This window comes from Phoxinus phoxinus (assembly GCF_949152265.1).
Source record: "Phoxinus phoxinus genome assembly, chromosome: 17".
Classification (NCBI taxonomy): domain Eukaryota; kingdom Metazoa; phylum Chordata; class Actinopteri; order Cypriniformes; family Leuciscidae; genus Phoxinus; species Phoxinus phoxinus.
The window spans coordinates 14,362,414-14,387,311 of NC_136892.1; the positions used below are offsets into that span (position 1 = coordinate 14,362,414).

General features: G+C 36.2%; 1 protein-coding gene across 1 annotated transcript; it reads left to right on the plus strand.

Moving 5' to 3' along the window:
- Nucleotides 1–296: 296 nt before the first annotated feature.
- On the plus strand, nt 297–21,663 carry gfpt2 (glutamine-fructose-6-phosphate transaminase 2). The gene is made up of 19 exons (XM_079585395.1): nt 297–443; nt 1,752–1,859; nt 2,177–2,272; nt 2,370–2,495; nt 5,174–5,232; nt 6,171–6,305; nt 7,960–8,021; nt 10,585–10,664; nt 12,305–12,422; nt 12,666–12,829; nt 13,274–13,369; nt 13,758–13,855; nt 15,885–16,005; nt 16,327–16,484; nt 16,999–17,113; nt 17,439–17,566; nt 17,671–17,838; nt 18,434–18,595; nt 19,095–21,663. Exons 1-19 carry the CDS (start codon nt 437–439, stop codon nt 19,137–19,139), a joined length of 2,046 nt encoding a protein of 681 aa, XP_079441521.1. The 5' UTR covers nt 297–436; the 3' UTR covers nt 19,140–21,663.
- Nucleotides 21,664–24,898: the final 3,235 nt, after the last annotated feature.

Genomic DNA, 24,898 nt, shown 5'->3' on the forward strand with positions numbered 1-24,898 from the left:
TTGAAAGCATTATAAGTTGACCTCAGAGAACATTATAAAAAATATGCAGTCATGACCCCTTTAAATCTTTGCTTCGTTCCTCCATTTTAAAGGCATAATTTGAATAAGCAAATTTATACGTGGCGCACAACACATAGCCTGTGTTGAGCGTGTGCACAGTCAATAGAATGAAATAAATATGAGGAAAACTAGCGTTACAAACAAAAACGTGATCAAAAACAGGAATCCAAGCACTCAGTCGTTTTAGTCAGCCAGTGGTGGGCGGGGCTGACGTTGTCTTGGGAACCAGAGAGGTGGAGCAGGTTATAAGTTTTAAGTCCAGGCGGCTGTTAGTAATTCCTCCTCGGAGTCTTTGGATCATATTGCGTCTTGCTCTGCTCCGCTTCACCACCAGACCCTCCAAACTACCTTCAGCTTCAAAGAATACACTTGAACGATGTGCGGTAAGTTCAGCTTGTTACTGTAACGTACAGGAAAAGGAATGCTGCCTGCGTATGATAAGAATATCTTCTCATACTGCTAGTTTTCAGGTTATTATTGTCTCTATTAAATTATTAGTCCCAGTGTGTGAACGTGAAGAGTCGAATGCCAGCGTCACCAGATAAATGTAAATATTTGGTTGGTCTGGTCATCATTCACTGGAGTTGACAGTTGAAGTGACAGATCCGGTTTGCAGTGCGACAGCGGTCGTGACTCAAAACCTAGTGAACGACCTACCTAGGTAGCATTTCTGGACATCAAACGCAACTACAAGTATGTTGCCTGCCTGGTATTTCGGTTTGTGAGTGATATTCATATGACGCAGAAGAATCCTGTCAACGTCGTAGCAGCTCAAACTGCGTTTTAAGACGCATAACGTTAAGTTAACTTAACACTCGACGTGGCTGATCTAGTGATATGTTGAATGAACTTTATCACTTTGTCTACTATTATTAAAAACAACAAATAAGTTAGAGTCCTAACTTATATAAAATAAAACTGTACTTGCTGTTAATTTAAAATTAATTAAATAAAAGGCAAGTTAGGCAATAAAAGAACACTTTCGTGTTTTTTCATGATTGTATGACACTGATCAACTTTGTAACAACGTCAAATTAAGTTTAACTTGACTAAAGTACATTTTGATTCATTAGCCTGTTTTAATAATTGTGTTGCTGTGCTGTACCTGTAGTTATTTTGATGTGCTGACGTCAGCAATACTAAATCACATGTAAAGTATTTCTAAAAATTTAAAGTTGATATGTTCCAAATCACCTATCTATCTATCCATCTATCCATTTGGCTATCTTTTAGTAAATTGGTTTATCTGAATCCTTCACTATGTTAATGTCATATTTATCAAATAAAGATGAAAAACCGCACTCTCTAGTTATATCTCATATATTTATTTATACCATGTCCACATATGGACATGGTATAAATGTCACGGTCATCTTTATTTGATAATTTTTTTAATACTCGCAGTCGCACCCAAAAACGGTTTGGGAGTTGAGCGCGCCTGTTCTCAGTAATGTCATATTTATCATCATCATCATAGAGTCACAATCATCTATCTATCTATCTATCTATCTATCTATCTATCTATCTATCTATCTATCGATCTATCTATCTATCGATCTATCGATCTATCCATTTGTCTATACATCCTTTAGTAAATTGGTTTCTCTGAATCCTTCACTATGTTAATGTTATGTTTATCATCTTAATGTGAATGTGAATCTTAATGAAACTTGTTATCTTGTATCTGGCAGGAATTTTCGCCTACCTGAATTACAGAGTGCCACGGACGAGGGGGGATATCATTCAGACCCTCATAAAGGGACTTCTAAGGCTGGAGTACAGGGGTTATGACTCTGCAGGTAAGACTGCCACTCCCACCTCTGTGAAGGTAATGTCAGTGTGTTCCGCAGGTAACAGATACGGCACAAGAACTGAACAGTATCCTCGTTTCTTGTATGTTGGCAGCGCAGAGGGCCTGGAGTGTCAGTTCCTCCAGCTGAAGCAGTCAGTTGATATTTGTGTGAAAGGGATTATTGTGCAATTAATCTTGTTTTTTTTAATTCTCAGGCCTCATCTTATGCACTCATTTTGTTTTTATCAAGACTTTAAGATTGTGACAATAAATTATGTTGTGTATCATTTATCTGGTTTCTTGTGTGTATATTTTTCTGGTCAGGTGTTGCAGTAGATGGTCCAGGAAAAGATCACACAGCTAATATCAGTCTCTATAAGAAGACAGGGAAAGTGAAAGCTCTTGATGAAGAAATCTACAGTATGTTAAACCACTTTATTGTCAATCTTATCTTTTATCTTTAAAGTGCTTCCATAATGATGCATTTTCTCAAACAAATTCTCATTTGTATCATCAGAGAACAACTCCATCGATCTTGAGGCAGAACTGGACACACACTTTGGCATTGCACACACTCGCTGGGCCACGCATGGAGAGCCCAGTTCGCTCAACAGCCACCCTCAGCGATCCGACAAAAACAATGGTAAGATGTCGAGCGGGATGAGAGACAACGCAAATGAACTGACCTCGTGATGGTCATCTGGTTTATATCCAGTCATTAGTAAACCAGCTGTGGTTGCCGTCAGTTTATGCGTTCTTTGTCCAGGAAAGACAGGACTTGGCTGAAACAGGCTTTAAAGCCATTAGGTTTTGTTTGTTAATGAAAGGCTAGTGAAAGCTGTAATACTGTCAATAATGGTTCAGATGTGAAAGTTCACCTCAGAAAATAAACGCCTAAGTAGGGGGTAGAAACAGACAGCAGGAGGTTCCTCTCGCCACACAGTTTGCTGTGCTACTGATTCTGGATATGCTTTCTCCTGTAATTCATACAGGTATATTCAGTGAGGTTCAAAAGTTTTTTCTTTTTTTTCTTTTATATTTTACCTGATGAGCATATTACCCAATTTGATTTGAGAATGATCCAATGGGCATCTTAGGATCGATGGACATGCGCATCTGTACAAAGCAGTGCAGATGATCATTGTCAGAAAGTTACCTTCATTCAATTTGTGACAGAATTAGTGAATTCCACTTTTATTTAACTTTTATTTTAAAACTTATTAAATTCTTTACAATTATTCTTCAGGATTTAAAGTACTAGTCAAAAATTTGGATTCACTAATCATTCTTAAGAATAAAAAACTGCCAATTTCTTTTTATTTTCTAACTTAAGAATAAAGTTAAGAATATTTTGCATTTCCAAAAACTTTTCTTAATAATGTTCTTATCCTTTTTCTTAAGATTGTTCTTAAGATAAAATGCAAAGGGTTAGTTCACCAAAAAATTAAAATGAAATTAATTTACTCAAATTTATTTTATAATGGGAGTGAATGATACCCTAGATTTTGAATCCTAAAAAAGTGCATCCATCCATCATAAAAATAATCTATACGACTCCATGGGGGTTAATAAAGGCCTTCTGATTAATTTTTGTACGATTTAAAAAAAAACTTTATATACTATATAATCATTGGTTTCCGGTTACGGCCGTACGCAATGACCTCTGACCTCTTTTGGGCATCAAAATCTAGAGTACCATTCACTCCTATTATGAGGCTTGGAAGAGCCAGGACATTTTCTTAATATAACTCCCATTGTGTTTGGCTCAAAGAAGAAAGTCATATACACCTAGGATGGCTTGAGGGTGAGTAATTAAAGGGATAATATTCATGTTTGGGTGAACTAACCCTATAACCAGTATTCATTTTCCCCAAAATAATGTTCTTAAAAATCATCTTAAATAAGTTCTTAAACTTAGGATAACCTCCAACCTGTTTTAAAACCCCAAAGGTAAGATGTTCAATGATAAATTACTACCAGGAATGTGGACAGGTCCTCTGAGGTGACACAGATTGAGGCAGCACGCAAAGATAAAGGAAGCATTCACTCTAGAGAGAGCACAATTTTAACGTGACACGGCGCACAATGCTGAGTGATTAACTCCCGGTAAGCCAGTCGCGACGAAAATAGCCTGAGCACTTATTATGATAACTACGGTAATCTACAGGCAGTGGAAAAAGACTGGCTTTGTTTGAGGTGTTTTTCATTCAACGAGTTAACAGAAATTTCCGCTTTACAATCAAGTAACAAGAAAGCCTATAATTTTCTTCTTAAGAAACAAAACAAAGCAAGATGTTCTTAAGAAATTTAAGTATTTGAGACCTTTTCAAGAATTGCACTTAGGAACAATCTTAGAATTTATCTTAAGAATTTTCTTAACTTCATTCTTAAGAATATTTTCATGAATCCGGCACCTGTACATATTTATAAATATTTGTCCAAGCCGTCAAATCTCTCTCTCTCTCAGATCAAAACGATTTTATTTTATAGCTTTTACACTCCGGCCATTTTCTCAACCAACTTCATTAGGTGCATCCTGGGATGCTTTTCCAATATTATTGAATGAGTTCACATGTACGCTAAGCATGTCGGATGCTTTTTCGTTACTCTTTGTTCCAATTTATCAATTTAAAAAAAAGCTAACTATAAACTGCTAAACGATTACACTGCTGTGTAGCATTAAAGTATAATCCTGTAGGTCTTTAAGATCGTGAGAAAAAATGAGGGTGTATCTGAACTTTCGACTAGTATTGTGCTTTCAATGAGGACAAATTGTAATGAACAACAATACCTACCTATATAAAATTACTACACCACACATAGATCATCAACAGTTTGTCAAACAGCCATTCTTCAAGTGTATTTCACATTGAATTAGAAGGCATGTGCTTACATTCATGAATGACTTCGAATGTAAGTCATTGACAGCCATTGTTGTGTATCAGCTATTATTTGCTGTATGTTGGATCTGACAGAAGGCATGTTTTAGGTGAGGATGTCAAAAAGTGAAACGTGGTCCTACTTGCTGCTGTTACATTAGTACGTTTAAAAAAAATGCACAGATGGCTTTCTAATTTTGTAATTTATGTGGAGGGCCTTCCAGCAAGAGTTTTGCCCAAATGACACACTTTTAACTAAGCACACCTGAACCAGCTAATCAAGGCTTTCAGGATTATCATGTTGGAATGTTGCACTCTAGGAACTTGACTCCAGGGATTGGACACCCCTGTATCATTTTTTTTCTCTCATGTATTTTAACAAAAGTAATTAAAATAATTTTGCTGTGTATGTATTCATCCTTCTCTTTACGTCTCTCTCCAGAGTTTGTTGTCATCCACAACGGCATCATCACAAATTACAAGGAGCTGAAAAAGTACCTGGTGAGCAGTCTTTTTAAATACCTCTTTAGTCTTTACCGGAGCCATTGCTGTGCCATCCGTTCAGAAAATAATGCAGGGCGGGGATCATTTTGAATGTAAAAAGAAGGCGCTACATACCACAAAAGATCCAGAATAGAACCAGTTTGCTGAAACAATGCCAAAAGATAGTAACCCACACAGCCTACTTTGACAAGGAAAAGGAAAGTCGTTTCAGACAAAAAGGAAGCTATTATGAACAATTCTTTTTTTCTTTTGAAATAACATGCACAGAAGAATTTGAGTGTGTTCAAATTAAGACCAGGAAAATGTTTTGGTTTCATAAAGATTTTGATTGTCAATAATGTTCCGCTCTCAAGCCAAGCAGCTTTCCTTTGGTCAACGCAGCGAATCCGTGAACCAACTTGAACCTGTTCCAAAATCTGTGTGGGAAAATTGTTCGCCCTCAAGCGAAATTCCCAATCGCGCAGATTCCTACTGGAGTGACTGGATTTCGCAGATTAAAATTTGCATAACTGCGTTAAATGTGACTGCACCTGAAGTGCGATTGATTGGTCGAGATATAAAGAGAAAATGTCGCAAGCCTGGTCTTATCATAACTTGATCATCATTTTTAGGCGTGTACCTTAAGTCGAGATGCTTATTAGGCTCATGACATGTCACAAATTGTGTCTTTATCATTTTAGTGGCACACATCACATCACGTCATTTATTTTCTAGTAGTTAGTTGCACGGTATCCCACAGAAAAAAATTCAAAGCAATGAGGAAACATTCAAAACCAGTACAAGTTTAGTATTCCACCCTGTCTCTCTTTTTTTCTTTCACTTTCATTTATCTTTGATTCCTTCTTTCTGCCCCTATTCCACAAAAGAAAAACATGTTTTGTTTTGCCGCTGCTTGTGTCTGTAACCATGGCTTTTACATCCCAACCCATTGATAGGTTTCCAAAGGCTATGAGTTTGAGTCGGACACAGACACAGAGGTCATCCCTAAGTTGACCAAGTATCTCTATGACAACCGCGAGAACGATTATGTGTCCTTCTCCACCCTAGTGGAGCGCGTCATTCGGCAGCTGGTAAGCATCACAAGTGTGTGTGTGTGTGTGTGTGTTTGGGGTGAGGGGGTGGTCTTACTCATGCCTCTGGGAACCCCTTGCTCGGATTGTGAAAGTGAAAAGCCAGTTCTTGCTCATTTTCAGCCCTCTTAAAAACAAGCAAAAGAAGATCAGAAGTTCTACTCTGGTTGAGGGGTAGTTACGGTACATGTTTTTTTCACCACCATAATATTTGTAGTCAAATTTGCACTGATAAATCAAGTAAGGCATATGAATAAGGACTGGCTAACTGTGTTTTATTTTTTTATTTTTGTAAGCATCTTCATCTTCAAATAATTGATCACGCAGTCAAAGTTTGGTCTTCTTCACTGTCAGTTATATAACCAATAGTAACATTTATCAGCACATAATCGAACAACTCTTCCTCGTCTCTAGGTGACTGATATTACCTAGATTTTCAAATGTGGACACCTGGACCTTTGTTTTATGAGTCATTGTCAGTACCTTTGGACGACTCTCATAACCATAATATTCTCTGCTGGGAAGTTCAGCTCTATCCAAACATTGTTCCGTGACGTTGTATGAGCGAGGGAGGTGCCCTTTGAGATATTCTTGACAGGAATCTAGTCTTTATCATTGGTTTATAAAACAACCCTCTTTTCCTATCAGCATGACATTCCCCGTTTTTACCATCTCTATAGTACCCTGCCTGTTTTATGGCATCTTCTGTAAATTGATTACACTAAATTTTGATTGCTCTCTATCTAAACAGCTTTTGGCAGCCATCTTAGCGATGGATGGCTGGGAGATAAAATAATGATAACGTTGAGGTGTTGTTTAAATAAGGAATAATTGACAACAGGCCGCTGAATTATTAGAAAAAAATATTATTATTTTTCAATAATTCAACGGCCCAGGGTAAATTATTCCACTTATACTACGGTTACCAAACCTCAAAACATTGTTTAGATTTGTCAGGTTTTTGTCATTAAAATGCTCTTGTGTGTAGGACTAATTTCTTACGCCTCTAATCCCAATACTTTGTTGCTAATTCATTGAGTACGTCAATACATTTATAAAATTGCCCACCTTAAAACGTTGGTCAACCAATCATATTCAAGCATTAAACTCCCACGTAGTATAATAATAATAATGACTGATAGATAAAATGTGATCTAAAATGTGACACATAGATAAAATGTGTCTTGTGGGAACAAACTGTGTGTATAGAGCAATTTAGTAAAGGCTGCATGTGCTTAGGCACGTAGACATAAAATGTCTACAACGTGAGTTGTGTATCGGTGTGTCTGTGTTATATATGTGTGTGCTGGAGTGCGTGTGGTTCCTTTGGGCAGCGAGTCAGGAGAGGCTCATTGAGGAGGAAGGGGCAAAAATAAGTTCCCTCAGCACACATAGAGGGCCCCTATTCCCCTTAGTTTAACCCTCACTGTGGGGCTCTGTTCCTCCCAGCTCCCCGATGCCCCTCCACCTCACTGGGCCTCCGCTTCAGGCCTGATCCTCAGCTGGGCTACAGAGAAACGCGAGATTTCTGTTGCCTGTTCAACAGAATGACGATGTTTCCATTTAGATCTGTATCATAGCTATTCCTCTGCCTCGCCAATGAACATTTGTCTCATTCACTGTTTTTTTTCTCTCTCTCTCTATCTTCCCGCAGGAAGGGGCATTTGCTCTGGTTTTCAAAAGCATTCATTTCCCAGGAGAGGCTGTTGCCACCAGGTCAGCAAGAGCTATGGTTTCTCTGAACTGTAACACACTCAGGTTTCCTCATTCCTTTCTTGCTCTTTTCATCTTCTGAGATGAACTCCTTCCCATTATTTTCCTTCGTGTCAGTGAACAGGAGCCAGAAGGTTACAATTCGTTGTCGCCAGAAAAGATTTATGATATTCACTTTAGCATTTAAAAACAAGGAACTAGGGTCCTTAAAAAGCTGTGCCTGTAAAGGAATCAGGGATGTAACAAAGGTGTTTATTAAGGGTTATTTCACCATGTTTGGTTGGTACTCTGACCCTGTATATATAATTGGGAGTCGACTGAGGCCAAGACCAAAGTTAATTATTCCCATCTGCCCATCGCTGATTGTGACAAATGTGTTGTTGGTTTTGGTCAATTCTGTCCTGCTGTGAAGGGAACATTTTAAGACAGGCCATGTTGCAAGACCCATCAGTGCGGGTTTCTGCATAGACACTAAAATTATGTTGTTGTTTTTGCGCCATCTACAAGTAAGAGACTTTTTGGAAAGGTTATTCATGGAACCTTTTAGGGAAGGGAGGAATATTTGTGAGCGGTGTTTCTTCAAACTCTTTGATGCCAAGGACCCCATTGACTTTTATTGTTTGGACTAAAAAAAACAACACATTTCTAACTTTGATAGCCCTAAAAAACATTTGTAAAGTTCTGGAAGTTTATTTATTTATTTTTTATTAGTTTTTCCCATATGTATTTTAAAATAGTCTGTGTTAAAGAGTTATAACCCATGAAACAAGATAAGCAGCTAAAAGGTGAATCAAAACACTACAAACTTTGATTTGAACGTCTATATATCTATATAGATTTTATACGTCTTTGGACGTCTATATTGAGGGAAAGAACTACAATCGAATTAAATCGAACGATGGAGAAATATAAAACTACTCGTTTACAAATGTTGATTATATGTATAAAAACAATATATTTTAAGTTCATTGCAAAAAAATATGCATATACATACAAACATTTCAGTATTTTGAGAGCACAGAGAGACCTACTCGATTAAGTCATTGGCAGTGCTTCATGGGAGTGGGCGGAGCTAAAGAGCTCATTTTGAATGTGTTCCTTTTTTTTATTTAAATCTTTGTTTCCTTATTGGTGTAATTTTCTGTATAGCATTATGGGTAATGTAGTTTTTCACCAAGAACTCTACTGACACGGTTAAACACGGTTATTAAAAAGAAATAAGATGAAATAATGCAAGCTGGCAGCAAATTTGAATTTGTAGTGGTAACTTTAGCAAGAACCACTCACATTCAGTCTATTATTGTTATTATTGGTAACAAAAAAAACAAAACATTTTCATTCATTTTAAATAAAGCTGAAATAAAATGAAATATAAATATTACATGAAACCTTAAATTAAAATAATAGAAATGTTACTTTGCTAACTAACTGAAATAAAATCAATTAAAGCTAAATGTAAATATTAACTCTTTTCCCACCATTGATGGAATTTTCCAGCTTATTTAGTTTTCATCATTATATGGTAGGAGGTACTTAAAATGGGGGCATTTAAAACAGCATAAAAATTAAAATGTTTTTAATTAGAGGCTCTGTTCTTTATTTTATATATACCGGTATATATATTGCAATATTGCATGTCCAGATATTCATACAACAAAATATTCTGGGGGTCATGACATTTTTGTGAAAATATTTTCAGTATTCAATTTAATTTGAGTTAAAAAGTAATTTTGTAAGTTTTTTTTTTTAACTCAAATTACATTGAATACTGAAAATATACAAAATAATAGCTAATTTTAATAAATACTTTATAGTGTATAAATAATAAAACTACAACTATGTAATTAGTCTTAAGTTCTAAATACCAAGTTTATTGCTCTGTCCATCCCAAAGAATCCATTCCAACGGATTTACATTAGCACATCACTTCCAAATTCTCATACTTCCTGTCTCACCTTCATTTGATTATCATTTGATTACACGTGTCACCAAAGCTAAGTAATCTCAAAAGCTTCAGCATTTTGTTGTTCACGGTTCATTCAGGAAACTTCCATCCGGTGTGGAGTTAGAATCCAAAATAAACTTCATTGGGATAGTGAATATTTGGCTTGCTATGCACACTGAAATGCATCTGCCCAACCAGTTCAAACAAAGCAAGCACTGAGAAACTGCTCCAGCGTGGACCCTTTTGGCACGTCAGCATAAGAGACTGTGGGCTGCGCCAAGTAAGATAGGTGGTGCATGTAAAGGACAAGTCTGAAATATTTCCTCAAACAGTGTTGAGGGCGGACCTAAACAAGGATATGATGAAGTAGGAAGAGAGTGAACACAGGGATCTTGTTTACAGCAGGGCTACGCTAACACCGTCCATTGACTGTACATTGAAACTAGGGCAAAGTCCTGCAGGTGTGCTGTTGTGCCATAGAAACGAAAGAATCTTTTTTTAATGTGAGGGGAAAAAAGAGGAGATGAAATGTCTTTGCCCTTTCTTACACACACACAAAGTATGCTTTCCGTAAGCAGTCGATAGTAAATTTACCCCTCTGTCTCATCTTGTTTCAAACAGGAGAGGCAGCCCGCTGCTTATTGGCGTGCGCAGTCAGTATGAGCTTTCTACCAAGGAGATCCCCGTCCAGTACAACTCTGGTAAGACCAGCCCACATAAACCTTTCTTCTCATCTGCTCAAACCAGTTCTCTTCATTAAAATACATTTGTGAACACCAAGACACCACACCCATACTTCTTTTATGTGCTTGTTAAATGTTTAATTCCAAAACTATTTGCATAAATAGTGAGTTGGTCCTCCCTAACATCTTCGCACTCTTCTAAGACGGGTTTTGTACTGTATGTTGGAAACATGCACTACTAATCAAACGTTTGAGGACTGTACGTTGTTGTTGTTGTTGTTGTTGTTGTTTTAAAGGAAGTAATAGCAAGGGTGCATACAATTTTCACCATATCACTGTCGAAATTGACAGTAACGACATTCATACTGTTACAAAATATTTCTATATCAAATTAATGCTGTTTGTTTCAAATTTGTATTCATCAAATAATCCTGAAAACAAATAGGTTTCCACAAAAATATTAAGCAGCACAACAGTTTTCGACAATAATAATAATAATAATAATAAGAAGAAGAAATGTTTCTTGAGCGACAAATCAGCATATTAGAATGATTTCTGAAGGATCATGTGACAATGAGTAAGGATGCTGAAAATTCAGCTTTGACATCACAGGAATAAATAACATTTTAAATACAATAAAATAGAAACTTTATAGACAGCTACGCTATTTTGACGCTTCAAAAAGTTAATAAAGAGATCGTAAAACTAATCCATATAAATTGAGCGGTTTAGGCCAAATATTCAGAAGAGACTGAATCACATCATATGAACAGATTTATTTTAGGCTTTTATTCACATATTCATCAACTCGCACATCAGTTGTGGTAAATGGAGGCTCAAGCATGTACGTGTGAGAACCAATAAGGTTCATTCCCGTGTTATGCAGTACGTTTGAGCTCCTGCATGAGGTTTGTTCTTGCGCATCAAACTGGTTCGGTTAAGCTTCTGTTTTTATGTTATGTTATGATCAATGTTTAAATGTGAATAAAAGCCTAAATTCAATCTGTTCATCATATAAAGTGATCATATCTCTTCAGAAAATTTGGACTAAACCGCTCAATTCACATGGATTAGTTTTACAATCTCTTTATTAACTTTTTGAAGCGTCAAAATGGTAGTTGTGTAGATTTCAACAGAGGGACTGAAAGGGGGGGGGGGGGGGTCTCACATACTTTAGGCCACAAAGTTTTGTCACAAAAACAAAGTATGCGCTTTAGAAAAAGACAGCATTGCCGTCATTTTTGTCCTCTAGCATATTTTGGGCCGAGTTATTGGAAATGCGTGTGGCATCCTGCCCAAGCCTGGTTTCGAAATATGGTCTTTTATGATGACAGTCGTCATCATCTATTTGCAATAACCGTAATGCTCAGATATTATCTTTTTATGTGAGCATGTGATATGATTATATAGTGGAAGTATAAAACAAACTGTTGTATAGTGAATATTTAAATTGTGTTTTAAACATTTAAAAAAACATCTATTTTTCTATTTCATTTTAAGATATTTTTTGATTCATATTTTAACTGTATGCTAACAGAAATTATAAAATAATTGTGTATTAAATCACATGACTTTAATCTGTTTAATCTCTGTTTATTTTTTACCGAATGTACTTTTAGATGTTAATAAGTGTGATTGCTATTTCCTTCTTCCTTAAGGTGATTCCAGGAGAGATAAACAGGAGAAAAATTTACTGAACCAAGTGGGCAGCACCAATGCCTTGCACTCAGTCCATGACAGATTGGCGGTGGAGTTTTACTTTGCCTCTGATGCTAGGTGACATACACGCACATATTACACTGTTGAATCTAGAGCATTAACATAATATTGACATTACGAAGCCTAAAGACTCCAGACGTCCTGGTTAAACAGGTCATACCAGTTGCTAAGTGATCTGGTGAAAACATTGATGATTGCAGTTCAGCAACGCACCCTGCTGACCACAAAACCTCATTACAAATGTGATTGTGGTAGTAAAAGTAACGTAAAGGGTGATTTACTTTTATTTTTCTCTGTCAGTGCCATCATTGAGCACACCAACAAGGTGGTTTATCTGGAAGACGATGACGTCGCCGTGGTGGTGGAGGGGAAGTTGTCTGTGCACCGTGTTAAGCGCAAAGTTGGGGAAGACCATGTCCGTGTCATTCAGACCCTACAGGTGGAGCTCCAGCAGATCATGAAAGGTCCCAGATCACACTAACACTGTCGAAAACAATGGTTAAAACACCCTACCACTGATAATTAAAAAAATTATTTGTGAATTAAAAATTAATAAAGAAATAATGCATCAAATACAATAACAAACAGGTGAAAATATGACCATAACTCCGTAATTCTAACACATCTTAACTAGGCATGATGCAACAGATATATGCATTTGGCATTCGCTTTTATCCAAAGTGACTTATGTTTCATACATTTCTATCAGACCATGCTCTACATTTCAGAACATTTTGGCAAATTGCTTTTGTTCATCTAAAAATGTATTTGGTCATTATGTACCAAATATCATAGCAAATGCATTTCCTTTTTGTTCCACTGCAAAACTAACAGCAACAGTTTGATAACAGTGACTTGAATGGCAAGCCGCACTTTGGTTTTGAGCTAACACCGTTTCATACTTTTAGGTAACTTCGAGGCTTTCATGCAGAAGGAGATCTTTGAGCAGCCTGAATCTGTCTTTAACACCATGAGAGGCAGAATCTGCTTTGACAGCAACATAGGTACGACATGACCTTCCACTTTGCCAGAATATCCATGTCAAATTAAATTGGGCTACTTCTTGTAGCACTTCCCTGAAAGTGCTGCCTGATTTGATATCGTAGAATTACAGCCAATCTGAAAGGTTAAATGTGTAATTTCTGCACCATTAACATCATCAAATGGAAACTACATCATACGACATTGATTTAGTCAATGTTGCCTAATGGTTACACTTTTCCTGGAAATCAGCCTATGAATAGGAAATTTTATATTTCACCTTTAACTAATAGTTATTTAACTAATAATGCAGCCATGTGTGTTTGGTTGCCAAGAATCTTATAACCAGAGAATTTGAGCCTGATTTTCTTTGTGTTTTGGATCAGTTAGCATGTCTTTTTTTGTGCACAGTTCTTCTTGGTGGACTGTCCGACCATCTGAAGGAGATCAAGAGATGCAGACGCTTGATCCTTATCGGCTGTGGCACCAGTTACCATGCGGGAGTAGCAGTGAGTTTTTGAGCATAACAGATAGATATTTTATTGAGATTTTATTGAAAGAATGAGATTGTTTTTTGTATACTTGCTAATATAGTTATCCATTTTCATTACAAGGCTCTTTGCTTTCATTTCAAAATGTTCTCTGTCCACACTATCTTTTTCCAAAAGTTGATCATCCACACTGAAATGTTGTAAACCATGTAAATCATCTTACTGCACATGCGTAAAATGTAATAAAAACTCACTGTGATGATACCTAGAGACCAGACATACAGTAATAAAGTTATTCTTCTTGCACAATCATTTAATTAGCAAAATATCCCCCCACTAACTCTTACAAATCGCTATTCCATGTATGGTCTAAAACACAGTTGCCCTCATGTCTTGCCACAGAAAAACATTTATTTTTAATATAGATTTATTTTGAACAAAACTATGAAAATAAATAGAAGGCACAACAATGCCTGTATAACCATAAATATCAATGGGCACAATGGACTTCTTGCACAGAGCTTTGTGACGCAATTCCTTTTTGAAATAGTACAACTCTTTTATTTCCGGTTATGTATATTTTCAAAGTGCTGTAGACAATTATTTGACTAAACACCACTTAAAATGAGTGTCCCCAAGAAGATTAAAAAATCTGGGGATTTTCAGAGACAGGAGAAGAGATGTTCTGATGATTACTGTGTAAAGAATTTTCCAAACTCAACGGAACATGATGTTTTAATGAATCCAACCCAAGCCGATCTGATAAAGCAGCGGCTGTTAAACATACGCGATTATTTCTCCGCAGGACGTCAGCGCTTGTCTAAACTAGTGACCGCAATGAAAAAGATCCGTTTGAAACCTTATTTATTTGTCATTTTTCATTGTCAATCATTTCACTGTATGTAATTTACATGTTTATGCCACGCTCAAAATAACTCGAAGCCCGAAAATTATACTCTTGTATACTTTTGTGCAGATCTTTTATGTTATTTACCTTTAAATGACTAGATTTGATCAATAAATAAATGTAAGCACATTCTTCACATTCTTTCAACTTTCAAATATCTTCAGCTCAAAATATCTTACATTTGGTGTCTTTGCTGACCTTTTGTGGGAAAAAAAATAATATAACATGATATTTCATGACTACTAGATGGCCTTTTAGCTCTATATGTAGCTAATTAGCTTTTCCGCTGGGTCCTAAATTTAGTTTTTCCTTCAGTATGCATTCAGATACTCATGTAGACATTATAAAATCATTTTTTGGTAAAGCTTTAGCATTTTTATTTTTAATTTTGATCATTTTTAGGTTTTTCTATGTGTACTACAGCATTCCTTGCATTCCATTCATTTCTAAGGGGGTCAAATTGACTTGCGAGAGAAGGATTTGTTACTTTTTAAAATTTCAACCACAAAACTCCTCGAATCTAGTCAATTATTTTATTTGTGGTTCAAGTGCGAAAAAAAGGGTTCTTGGACCTCTCCGATGAACACTACATTTTTTTTGAATTATTTTTAAAAACGAGTTTCGGTTCAAAATGCTGCTACCGATTATATTTATTTATTATTCAGAATGCACAGTTGGAAAGAAAATGTATTTATAGGAACATTTTCAAAATAATTCATGTTAACGCAGAGAACATGATTCATTGTTTTAATCAATTGACAGCCATAAAACATTGTAATAATCTGCGTTCTCTTGAGTAATGTATGTGCGCTGAACGCTGTTACCGGAAACTCATGAGTTTTAATAAGTAGAACGCAAAAGTAGTTGTGCAAGTAGCCTAGTCCATATGAGTCACCTGATTAAACATGCGTTACACATACACTTTTATAGTCCATGCTACACTGCATAAAACAATATTTTCAAATGCGTCCATTCCAAAAAAAAAAAAAAAACTGAACGTTAAACTGTATTTTTGACTGCTGTCTGATTTCAAATTGAAGGACTTCTTTAAGAGCTTTATTTCAATGACCAGCTGGCTGTCCATTTCCCTTACTTGAGCACATGATCACATCACCGCATAATCTCTGATTCTCTCTGCAGACACGTCAGATCCTTGAGGAGTTGACTGAGCTTCCTGTTATGGTCGAGTTGGCCAGCGATTTCCTAGACCGCATCACGCCAGTTTTCAGAGACGATGTCTGTTTTTTCATCAGCCAGTCGGGTAAAGTGCAGATCACAACCGTCAATCTCATGATTTATATTCCAGAAAGGGTTGATGATAATAATGACCTTTGAACTGATATGTACTCTTGCTGCAGTAAAATATTCTTCTAGTTGTGGCACATTACTAAAACTCATTATATTAAAACTACCGGTATATTGAGCAAAGTAAAATACTATCAATGTTACTGTTATATATTATATTAATGCTGTATAATACTGTTAATGCTGTAGGTTTCGTGTTGATGACACTAACACATGCATGTCAATGCTGCTGATAAAGATATCAGTTTGATGATATTGGTGATATGATTTTGGTTAGGTGAAACAGCGGACACTCTGATGGCGCTACGCTACTGTAAGAAGCGCGGGGCACTGACTGTGGGCGTCACCAACACCGTGGGCAGCTCCATCTGCAGAGAGACCGACTGTGGAGTTCACATCAATGCTGGGCCTGAGGTTGGAGTCGCCAGCACTAAGGTACTGAATTAGCATCTTAGACTAATAATAAATAAACCATATGTAGTATAGAACATATAGATATTGTATTATATTATAGTGCAGGGTTTAGGGTTGAAATATTGTGAGCTATTATTACAAATTAAAATTTGTGTTTCCTATTTCAATATATTTAAAAATGAATTTTGAATTGTCAGTCTTCAGTGTCACGTGATTTTTCATTCTAATATGCTGATTTGCTGCTCAAGAAACATATTATTATCATTTATATTATAATTAGGATTTTTTTTTTTTTTAATAATAGAAAGTTCAAAAGAACAGCATTTATTTGAAATAGAAATCCTTTGTACCAATTTTAAAGTCTTAAAAGCATCGATTTAATGCAGTCTTTCTGAATAAAAGTATTCATTTCTTTCAAAACAATTGTACTTACCGGTACCCCTCATTTTTGAACGCTGGTTCAATATTATATTATATTGTTTTTTTGGTACAACAAATTGCTTATGAATCAAGTTTGTGTTTTAATCATCTGCAGGCTTACACCAGTCAGTTTGTGTCTCTGATCATGTTTGGTCTGATGATGAGTGAAGACAGGCTCTCAATGCAGCAGAGAAGACTGGAGATCATCAACGGCCTCAAAAAACTGCCAGGTGTGTGTGTGTGTTCATGTTTTTTCTATCCTGGTGGGGACTTCTGTGATGGGTATGCAGATAGAATATGCAGTTTGTACAGTATAAAAAAACATTACGTTAATGGAGATTCCCCACAATTATAGTAAACCGGACGTGCGTGTGTGCGTGTGTGTGCGTGTGTGTGTGTGTGTGTGTGCGTGTGCGTGTGCGTGTGCGTGCGTGCGTGCGTGCGTGTGTGTGTGTGTGTGTGTGTGTGTTACATATTTGTCGTAATGGCCGGTATATTGCAGTAGTTCATTAGTGCTTTGAGATAACATTAACTTTGACATTGTCTTCCATTTAGAGTTGATCAAGGAAGTTCTGGCTCTTGATGACATCATCAAAAGCCTTGCAGATGAGCTCCACCATCAGAAGTCTCTTTTGGTCATGGGTCGAGGCTATAACTATGCCACCTGCCTAGAGGGGGCGCTGGTGAGTACCATGCAATATATAGACCGAGAAAAGCATTATAACCAAGCATATAATCAGAAGAGTGATGAAGTAAAGCACACTTTTTTGGTCTTTGTTCACTGTAGAAAATTAAAGAGATCACGTACATGCACTCAGAGGGCATTATGTCTGGAGAGTTGAAGCACGGCCCTTTGGCGTTGATCGACAAGCATATGCCAGTCATCATGATCATTATGAAAGATGCCTGCTACCAAAAGTGCCACAATGCCTTGCAGCAGGTCACGGCTAGACAGGTAACAATCATCCGACTCTAGATCATGAGAAATCATAGAGATAATGATATAGATATAGAGATGATGTGAGTAAACAGTTCACTAGTAATATAATCTACTGTTTAAAAGTTTGGGGTTTAATTTATTTATATATATTTTTATTTAAATATATCTCTTTTGCTCACAAAGTCTGCATTTATTTGATCAAAAATACAATAAAAAGAGTAATATTGTGAAATATTATTACAATTTAAAATAACCTTTTTCTATTTGAATATATTTTCAAATGTAATTTATTCCTGTGATGGCAAAGCTGAATTTTTAGCATCATTACTCCAGTCTTCAGTGTCACATGATCCTTCAGAAATCATTCTAATGTTCTGATTTGGTGCTTGAAATTTGATGAACAGAAAGTTCAAAATAACAGCATTTATTTGCAAACTTTTGTAATATGTATAAATGTCTTTACTGTCACTTTTGATCAAATCCTTGCTGAAAAAAAATCTGAATTAAAAAAAAATCTTACTGACCCCAAAATTTTGAACGGTAGTGTACATCTTCTGAAATATCACCAATCATCCAACACTTAGACTAATATCTTGTGAATATCTTTTAGGGCCGCCCCATCATCATATGCTGCCAGGACGACCCAGAGATCAGTAAAATGGCATATAAGACTATTGAACTTCCTCAAACGGTGGACTGTCTGCAGGGCATCCTCAGTGTCATTCCACTGCAGCTCATGTCTTTCCATCTGGCAGTTCTCAGAGGATATGATGTACGTTTACATTTACATTATTCATTTATTAAAAGTGTTATTAAAAAAGGCGGCATCCCACTAACTGTCTCGATTTTGGAAAGAGTATCATGCTTACTGATTTCCTCTGTTGTAAGTCGCTTTGGATAAAAGCGTATGCTAAATTTCCATGTGATGTGACATGTTACACTCTTAACAAAACTATTAAAGGGGTATCACTGCTGGCAAGATGGACTTTTAAGCAAACATGCAGTAGAAAGGTTTTTTTATTGTTTGTTTTTTTATCTGTGCTACATGACTAGAGAAAACAGAGAAAAAGGGCTACAAAAATGCACAAGTACAATCTGTAGTTTTCACAAACAGCTGGAGCTGTCAAAAAACCACTGGATGATGTGAAACACGCATGCACTTTTTAAAAATATTGTCACTTTGCAGTACTATTTACACTTAACTAAGGCAAATGGATGAATATTGTTTGTGTATATTTATTACATATTATTATTTGTTTGGTTCCCATCAGGTGGACTGCCCAAGGAACCTGGCCAAATCTGTGACAGTGGAGTAGCTCCTCACAGGAAATGTGAACTAATCAAGGTAGAAGAGGAGAATACTGACCACCGAAGTGCAATTACCATTGTGTGTGTTTGTGTGTGAATGTGTGTGAATGTGGAAGTGTGGGTATTTATGAATTATGATCAAATCCCTAAAGGCCACAAGACCTGAATGGATCCGGTGAGGGGGGAGGGGGGGTATTTTATTCTAGTGAGATAGTGAGACGTAGTAGCGTTTGCTCCTTAAGTGCCTCAGCATCCAAGTGCAAATGAAGGGAACCCCTAAACTGTGCCTTACACTCTTTTCTCTCAGCTTTTAGTTGAGCCTGAAGGACCACAACTGTCTAATGTTTACCTCTGACCAGGGGCGGTTCTAGGATTTCATCCTAAGGGGGGGGTTTAAGCCGTCGGGGAGAATCTGTAGCAAGAGACCATTGCCTAAGTGGTGCATCTTTAAATCGACACCACTATATTACTATATAGTAAGTCAGAAGTAGCCTACCGGAACTTAAATCGGTACTAAGTCAATACTAAATGTTTTCAATGATATAATGATACCAGTCTTTTTGCTTTTTGTAAAGTTCAAATCAGTTCACTGTTTGACTGACAGAAAATGGTTAAATTAAATTAGCCAAACAGTAATTAGATATTTATTTGCCCTGCCAAAACATTCACTTGCCTAAATTAATAAATAAAGTTATCGCTTTCACTGATTTTGACTTATGTAAACGTATGATACCAACATTTTAGATACCAGTGAAATTTCACAATTCTCGTTTCCAATTTACGATCGCAGCAAGAAATCATACTAGCCTAACTAATATAAAGTTCAAACATTAAAGACAAGTAAACAGTCAATAATAAAATAAGAAAGAATAAGCAATAAACAAGAGAACAAAGATACAAATGAAACACTTTACAGTAGGCCTACTTGTGAAAACTGTATTACGGTATGAAGTAAATATACAGAAGTGATTTAGTTGAGAGCAGTGCGACCTTGTGTTTTAATAATGTTAATCGAACAACAAAAGAAAAACAGATTATCAAAGATTCTGCTTTCACTTTAACACCTAATGATGTCACCTTATATTGACACATATCGGATGTGTCAATTTTGAATTAATAAATGTATTTATTGTCATTGTACTAGTACAACGAAATTGAAATGCAATCCTTTGGGTGCATAATCTGATCAAATAAATCTAAATGAAATAACTAATAAATAACACATCATATCCATCCCGCATTCAGCAGACAGTTGCACGACTCATATTCAACGTTGCACATAATGTTCAGTTTAAGTTATTGTAGTATTTATAACCGATATGGCTTTGGCATAGAAACTGAAGTTAGTAACTTCTAACTGAGTTAGAAACTCTCCTTCACCAGACTGTTGCATGACTTATATTCAACATTTGCATATGATGTTCAGTTTAAGTTATTTCTTAACTGTTTACGTTTACTAAAGACTATGTTTATGTGGATACTCGCCAAAACGGTCATTTTGACATAATTGTGTGTGTAACTCGATTTGCTACAGAAACGATCACAGGACGCCAGTACCGCACCGATTTCTGTTTTGCAGCATCTTGCGCTAGAATGGCTTAAAATCACTTGTTTAAACTGACAAGAAAATGATCAACTTTCTAGAGGAAGCTCCACTGGCCCGATCATTCAGATGGGCTGAGAACACAGATAGGTTGGCTTGAGCCTCCCTAAAAAGAGCCTAGAACCGCCCCTGCCTCTGACAAACCAAAGTGCAATACCTTTATCTGCACACTTAATCTGTGCGTTTAAGAAATGTGCCACCAATCGCAGGAACCAAAGATCTTAGCTGTGTTGATTGGGGAAGGAAGTGATGCGTAGATGTGGAAGTGCCTGAATGTGCAAGCCAAGTGTGAATTGTTTTTAAATGAAGTATCATTTTCAATTCCAGGAAACACTATTTGTCCTTATTATTACATTGCACACATTTGTCTGTACTACAGAAAATTATGTCAAATATTCAGATGGAGCAAATAAGTGTTAATCACATGAACTGACATACAGCATTCAATCGCTTTAGACAGAAAAAAAAATCATATTAATAACTGGGTTCCACTGGAAGATTTACTGTACTGTTTGAGTTTACTTTGACTGTGAAGCACTCATTGTGGGAACAATCATTGTGTTATTAGACATTTTATGTTTTTGTTTTTGTTTTTTTTATTATGAATGATTACAGTGATTTTTATATGATCTATATATGTTGTGCCGAAATGAGATTTCAAACCCTCAGTGTAACTTTTTTTTCTTTTACAGCCTTGCTGGGACAAAGTCCTTTGTGATTGTCCCTGTCAAGTTTTAAACATGTATGGTTTAAACATAATTTCCCTGGTATACATAGTTGTCATATATGTCTATTTTAAATCCGTTTTATATTTTTAAAGTTATGGGTTGAGGGTTGTAACATGAGGAGCAGCTGTGACAAAAAGGGCTTTATATTACAGTGATCGCTAATAAATAAAATAATGAAATAAATCAAATGAAGTACAACCAGGAACAGTGTCAGTTACTTCTATCATTCCTTGTAATTGTATTGTCTTTTGTTTATTTATTTACTCATTCATTTTCCTACAGATACATTTCTGGAAGTAAAGGTTCAGTGGAGGTCTATATAAAACCCCAGGGTTCTTGACTCAATTTTAAAGAACCCCTGATGCCAAAAAGGAGAAATGTCTGAATTGGTTGCATATTGCTTGTTTAACAGGTTATTTACATTTTTCGTCTAGTGATAAAGTATGTTTACGAACTATTTAATTCATAAAATGTAATTACAATTAAACTAATTAAAACAAAATGTATTAAATGAAACCAAATCTATAAAATAATCCCATGATGGGAACCCATAAAAGGTTCCATGGTATGGTATGAGGTGCCTGAAAGAACCCTTTAGGGTTTTATATAGAACCTTTTCTTCTAAGAGTGCAGTAATGTTATCTTGGGCATATAGATCTGTAGGGTGCCTGAAAGATAAAAAACAAACATTTGAATACATTTAATGGAATAATTGTCTAATAGTTCTATACAAAAAGTTATACAGTCACTTAAAGTTACAGAAACACTGTGTCCATTTGAAATTGGCTTGTATTAATGCTTGGCTTTTCTGTGATCATGTTTCTCTAGTCTGCTTAAGCCCGTCTCTAGAGTGAAGTGCGCACTGGCTTTATCTTCCTTCCTCACCAGCTCAACGTCATACTGCCATCTGCTTGTTAAAATGAGCTCAGCTGTTTCTTTCTGGGGTTGTACTAGTTAAAGGACTGCTATTTGGCAGATTGGAGCAATTAGTTGATAACTGAAATGAATTTGTATAGTTGTATAGATCCCAGAATAAATATAGCTAGTTTATATAGTATATTCATTTTGTATGCATTTATTCATATAATCATATAAATACAGTCTTGTATTTATAATAAAAAGAACAGTGTCCTGATACACAATAATAATACAGAATTAAAGCTGCAAGCAGCGATGAAAAGGGCCATGCACCATCGGTGCTCGGGCCCTAATAATTACCCTTTAAAACATCCCAGTCTAATTTGGCACACAACTTATCAAACGTCTTACCAGTTGTGGTGGGAATTGTGGTCTTTTTAACTTCTCTGTAAATCTCCAGTCAGCTCTCATCTCTCATCTTCTTTGTGAGACATACTGTACCTTTGCTGAACCATGGATTCGTCTGACCACAGCACACATTTCCACTGTCTTTTAGACCATCTGAGATGAGCTCGGGCCTGAGAACTCGGCAGCATCTCTGCATTGAGCAGATGTATAGCTTTCTGTTAGAGATACAAGCTGCATTTCTTGATGCAGCGTCAGACTGTGTTAAGTGGCAATGGTTTTCCAAAGTACTCCTGAGCACACGTGGCTGTATTTAACAGAGTAGCATGATGGTTTCTCAGGCCTCAAAGGTCATGCACATTCAACAGAGGTCTCCTGCCTTGCTCTACACAGACTGAGATTGTTGAATTGTTTGACAATTCTCTCATGCCATTTGGCACGAAGTGGTGAGCCACGACCTAGTTTTCGGTGGATGCTCATTTTATACCCAAACATGATCCCCTCACGTATTACCAGTTCACCTGCTAATTGTGGAGTTTCAACAGTTTTACTACGATATTCTATAGTCTTTTCACATTTATTTAGCCTCTGTCCCAACTTTTTTGGAGTGTGTTGCAGCCATCAAAATCTTGATTTTATCGTGTTTAACAAAATCCACCAATTTTTTTGGATACATGGACATTTCTCCTAGTTATCATGGTTTCAGTTATGATTCAAGAGTACTTGAAGAGCTGAGTCTATTTAAAAGGATTGTAACCACCAGAGGAAAACCACACCATTGGGGATGGTGGTTAAGCTCCTCAATCTCCCTTATCACGCAGCACAGAAGAGCCACTTACAAATCCAATTCAACAGTGTGTTCATTATCATCACTCAGAAGGTCAACGAGCATAGAAAGGTCATTTGGCAGTATAGCCACGTTCCCTCTTTAAAAGCGTAAATCCATGCTTCTCAGTCGAGGTCATTGCTTGTTGAAGTCAATATCTGCATCACAAACCGGGATGTTATGGATTCAAAGGAAACACAACAAAACCCAGATGACTATCTCTGACACCATCAATATAAAAATGTTTACAAAATAAAAGTTATTACGTACTGTAAATTTAATGATTAATATTCTTAATTTAAAATAGAATTTTGAGCACTTTACTTACTAAAAATACATTAAATCAATTAAAAATTAAGTTTCATTGTTAATTGAAATTAATTCATTTAAATGTATGCCAATTGTTCATTCTAAATAAGGCATTTTTAGACTTTCTTTTCTGACTGAGGCCCAGGATTTCTCCATTCCCATTGCATTCCGTCATGTCTTTTTTCAGTTTCCACTGGGATTGAGTGAGAACTGTTCCTCTGATGAGACAATTAGGGTGGGGGACGGATGGATGGACCCCCACCTATTAGCTCATTCATGAAGTTGTACCTCTTCCATGATGAAATATCAAGACCAGTGGGTTCACTTGACTCAATCTCAACCTCAGTGGGTGGCTTTCTTATCTCAAAACTAATTCGTACTCATATGATCTTTACATCAGGGCGAAACAAATAACAGACATATCCCAGTGTTGCACAATCCATGTAATTACAAGAGATATATACACATACTGTAAGGGTGTAGCAAATAGTTCATTTTCATCCATCTTCTTTAGATGACAACCAACGTTCTTATCAATCCAGCAGTAATAAACATTAGATGACAGTTGTCAACCTTTTCCTGGTGTATCAATGCAATCCTATTTAGTAAACTGTCGCTACATTTTTTGTAGTTTTACAGGTTTAGTAAGTTTTGGGCAGGTTAAGGTTTGAAAACTTCAACTTTCATTTTAATTTGTTGTTAACATCTGTATGTTTTATTGTGCCATTTGTGGTTGACAGACTTCATCTCCGCAAGTAAATTCATATGACTGGATGAATATAACATGAAATTCAAAAATCTTTATATCAGTATGTAATTAGATTACACAAAAATGATAATTGAATGTATTTTAATATGGCCCAACAGAAATTTAAATTCATAGTATACTGTACATATCATCCTCCTAAGTTGAGTAACACGAAAGTGCATTTCAACTTCATTTTCATTTGCCTTATTATGTTCAAAAACAGGTATATTATACTTTGAAAAAATAATTGCATAAACGTTATATAGCACTTTCCACAAACAAGGCCTGTC

What these genes read in the sequence shown, in the direction of transcription:
- gfpt2 (XM_079585395.1), top strand. An exon ending in CCCCGTCCAGTACAACTCTG is followed by an intron (nt 10,665 to 12,304) that starts GTAAGACCAGCC and finishes TTCTTCCTTAAG; the next exon opens with GTGATTCCAGGAGAGATAAA. An exon ending in CTGCTTTGACAGCAACATAG is followed by an intron (nt 13,370 to 13,757) that starts GTACGACATGAC and finishes TTTTGTGCACAG; the next exon opens with TTCTTCTTGGTGGACTGTCC.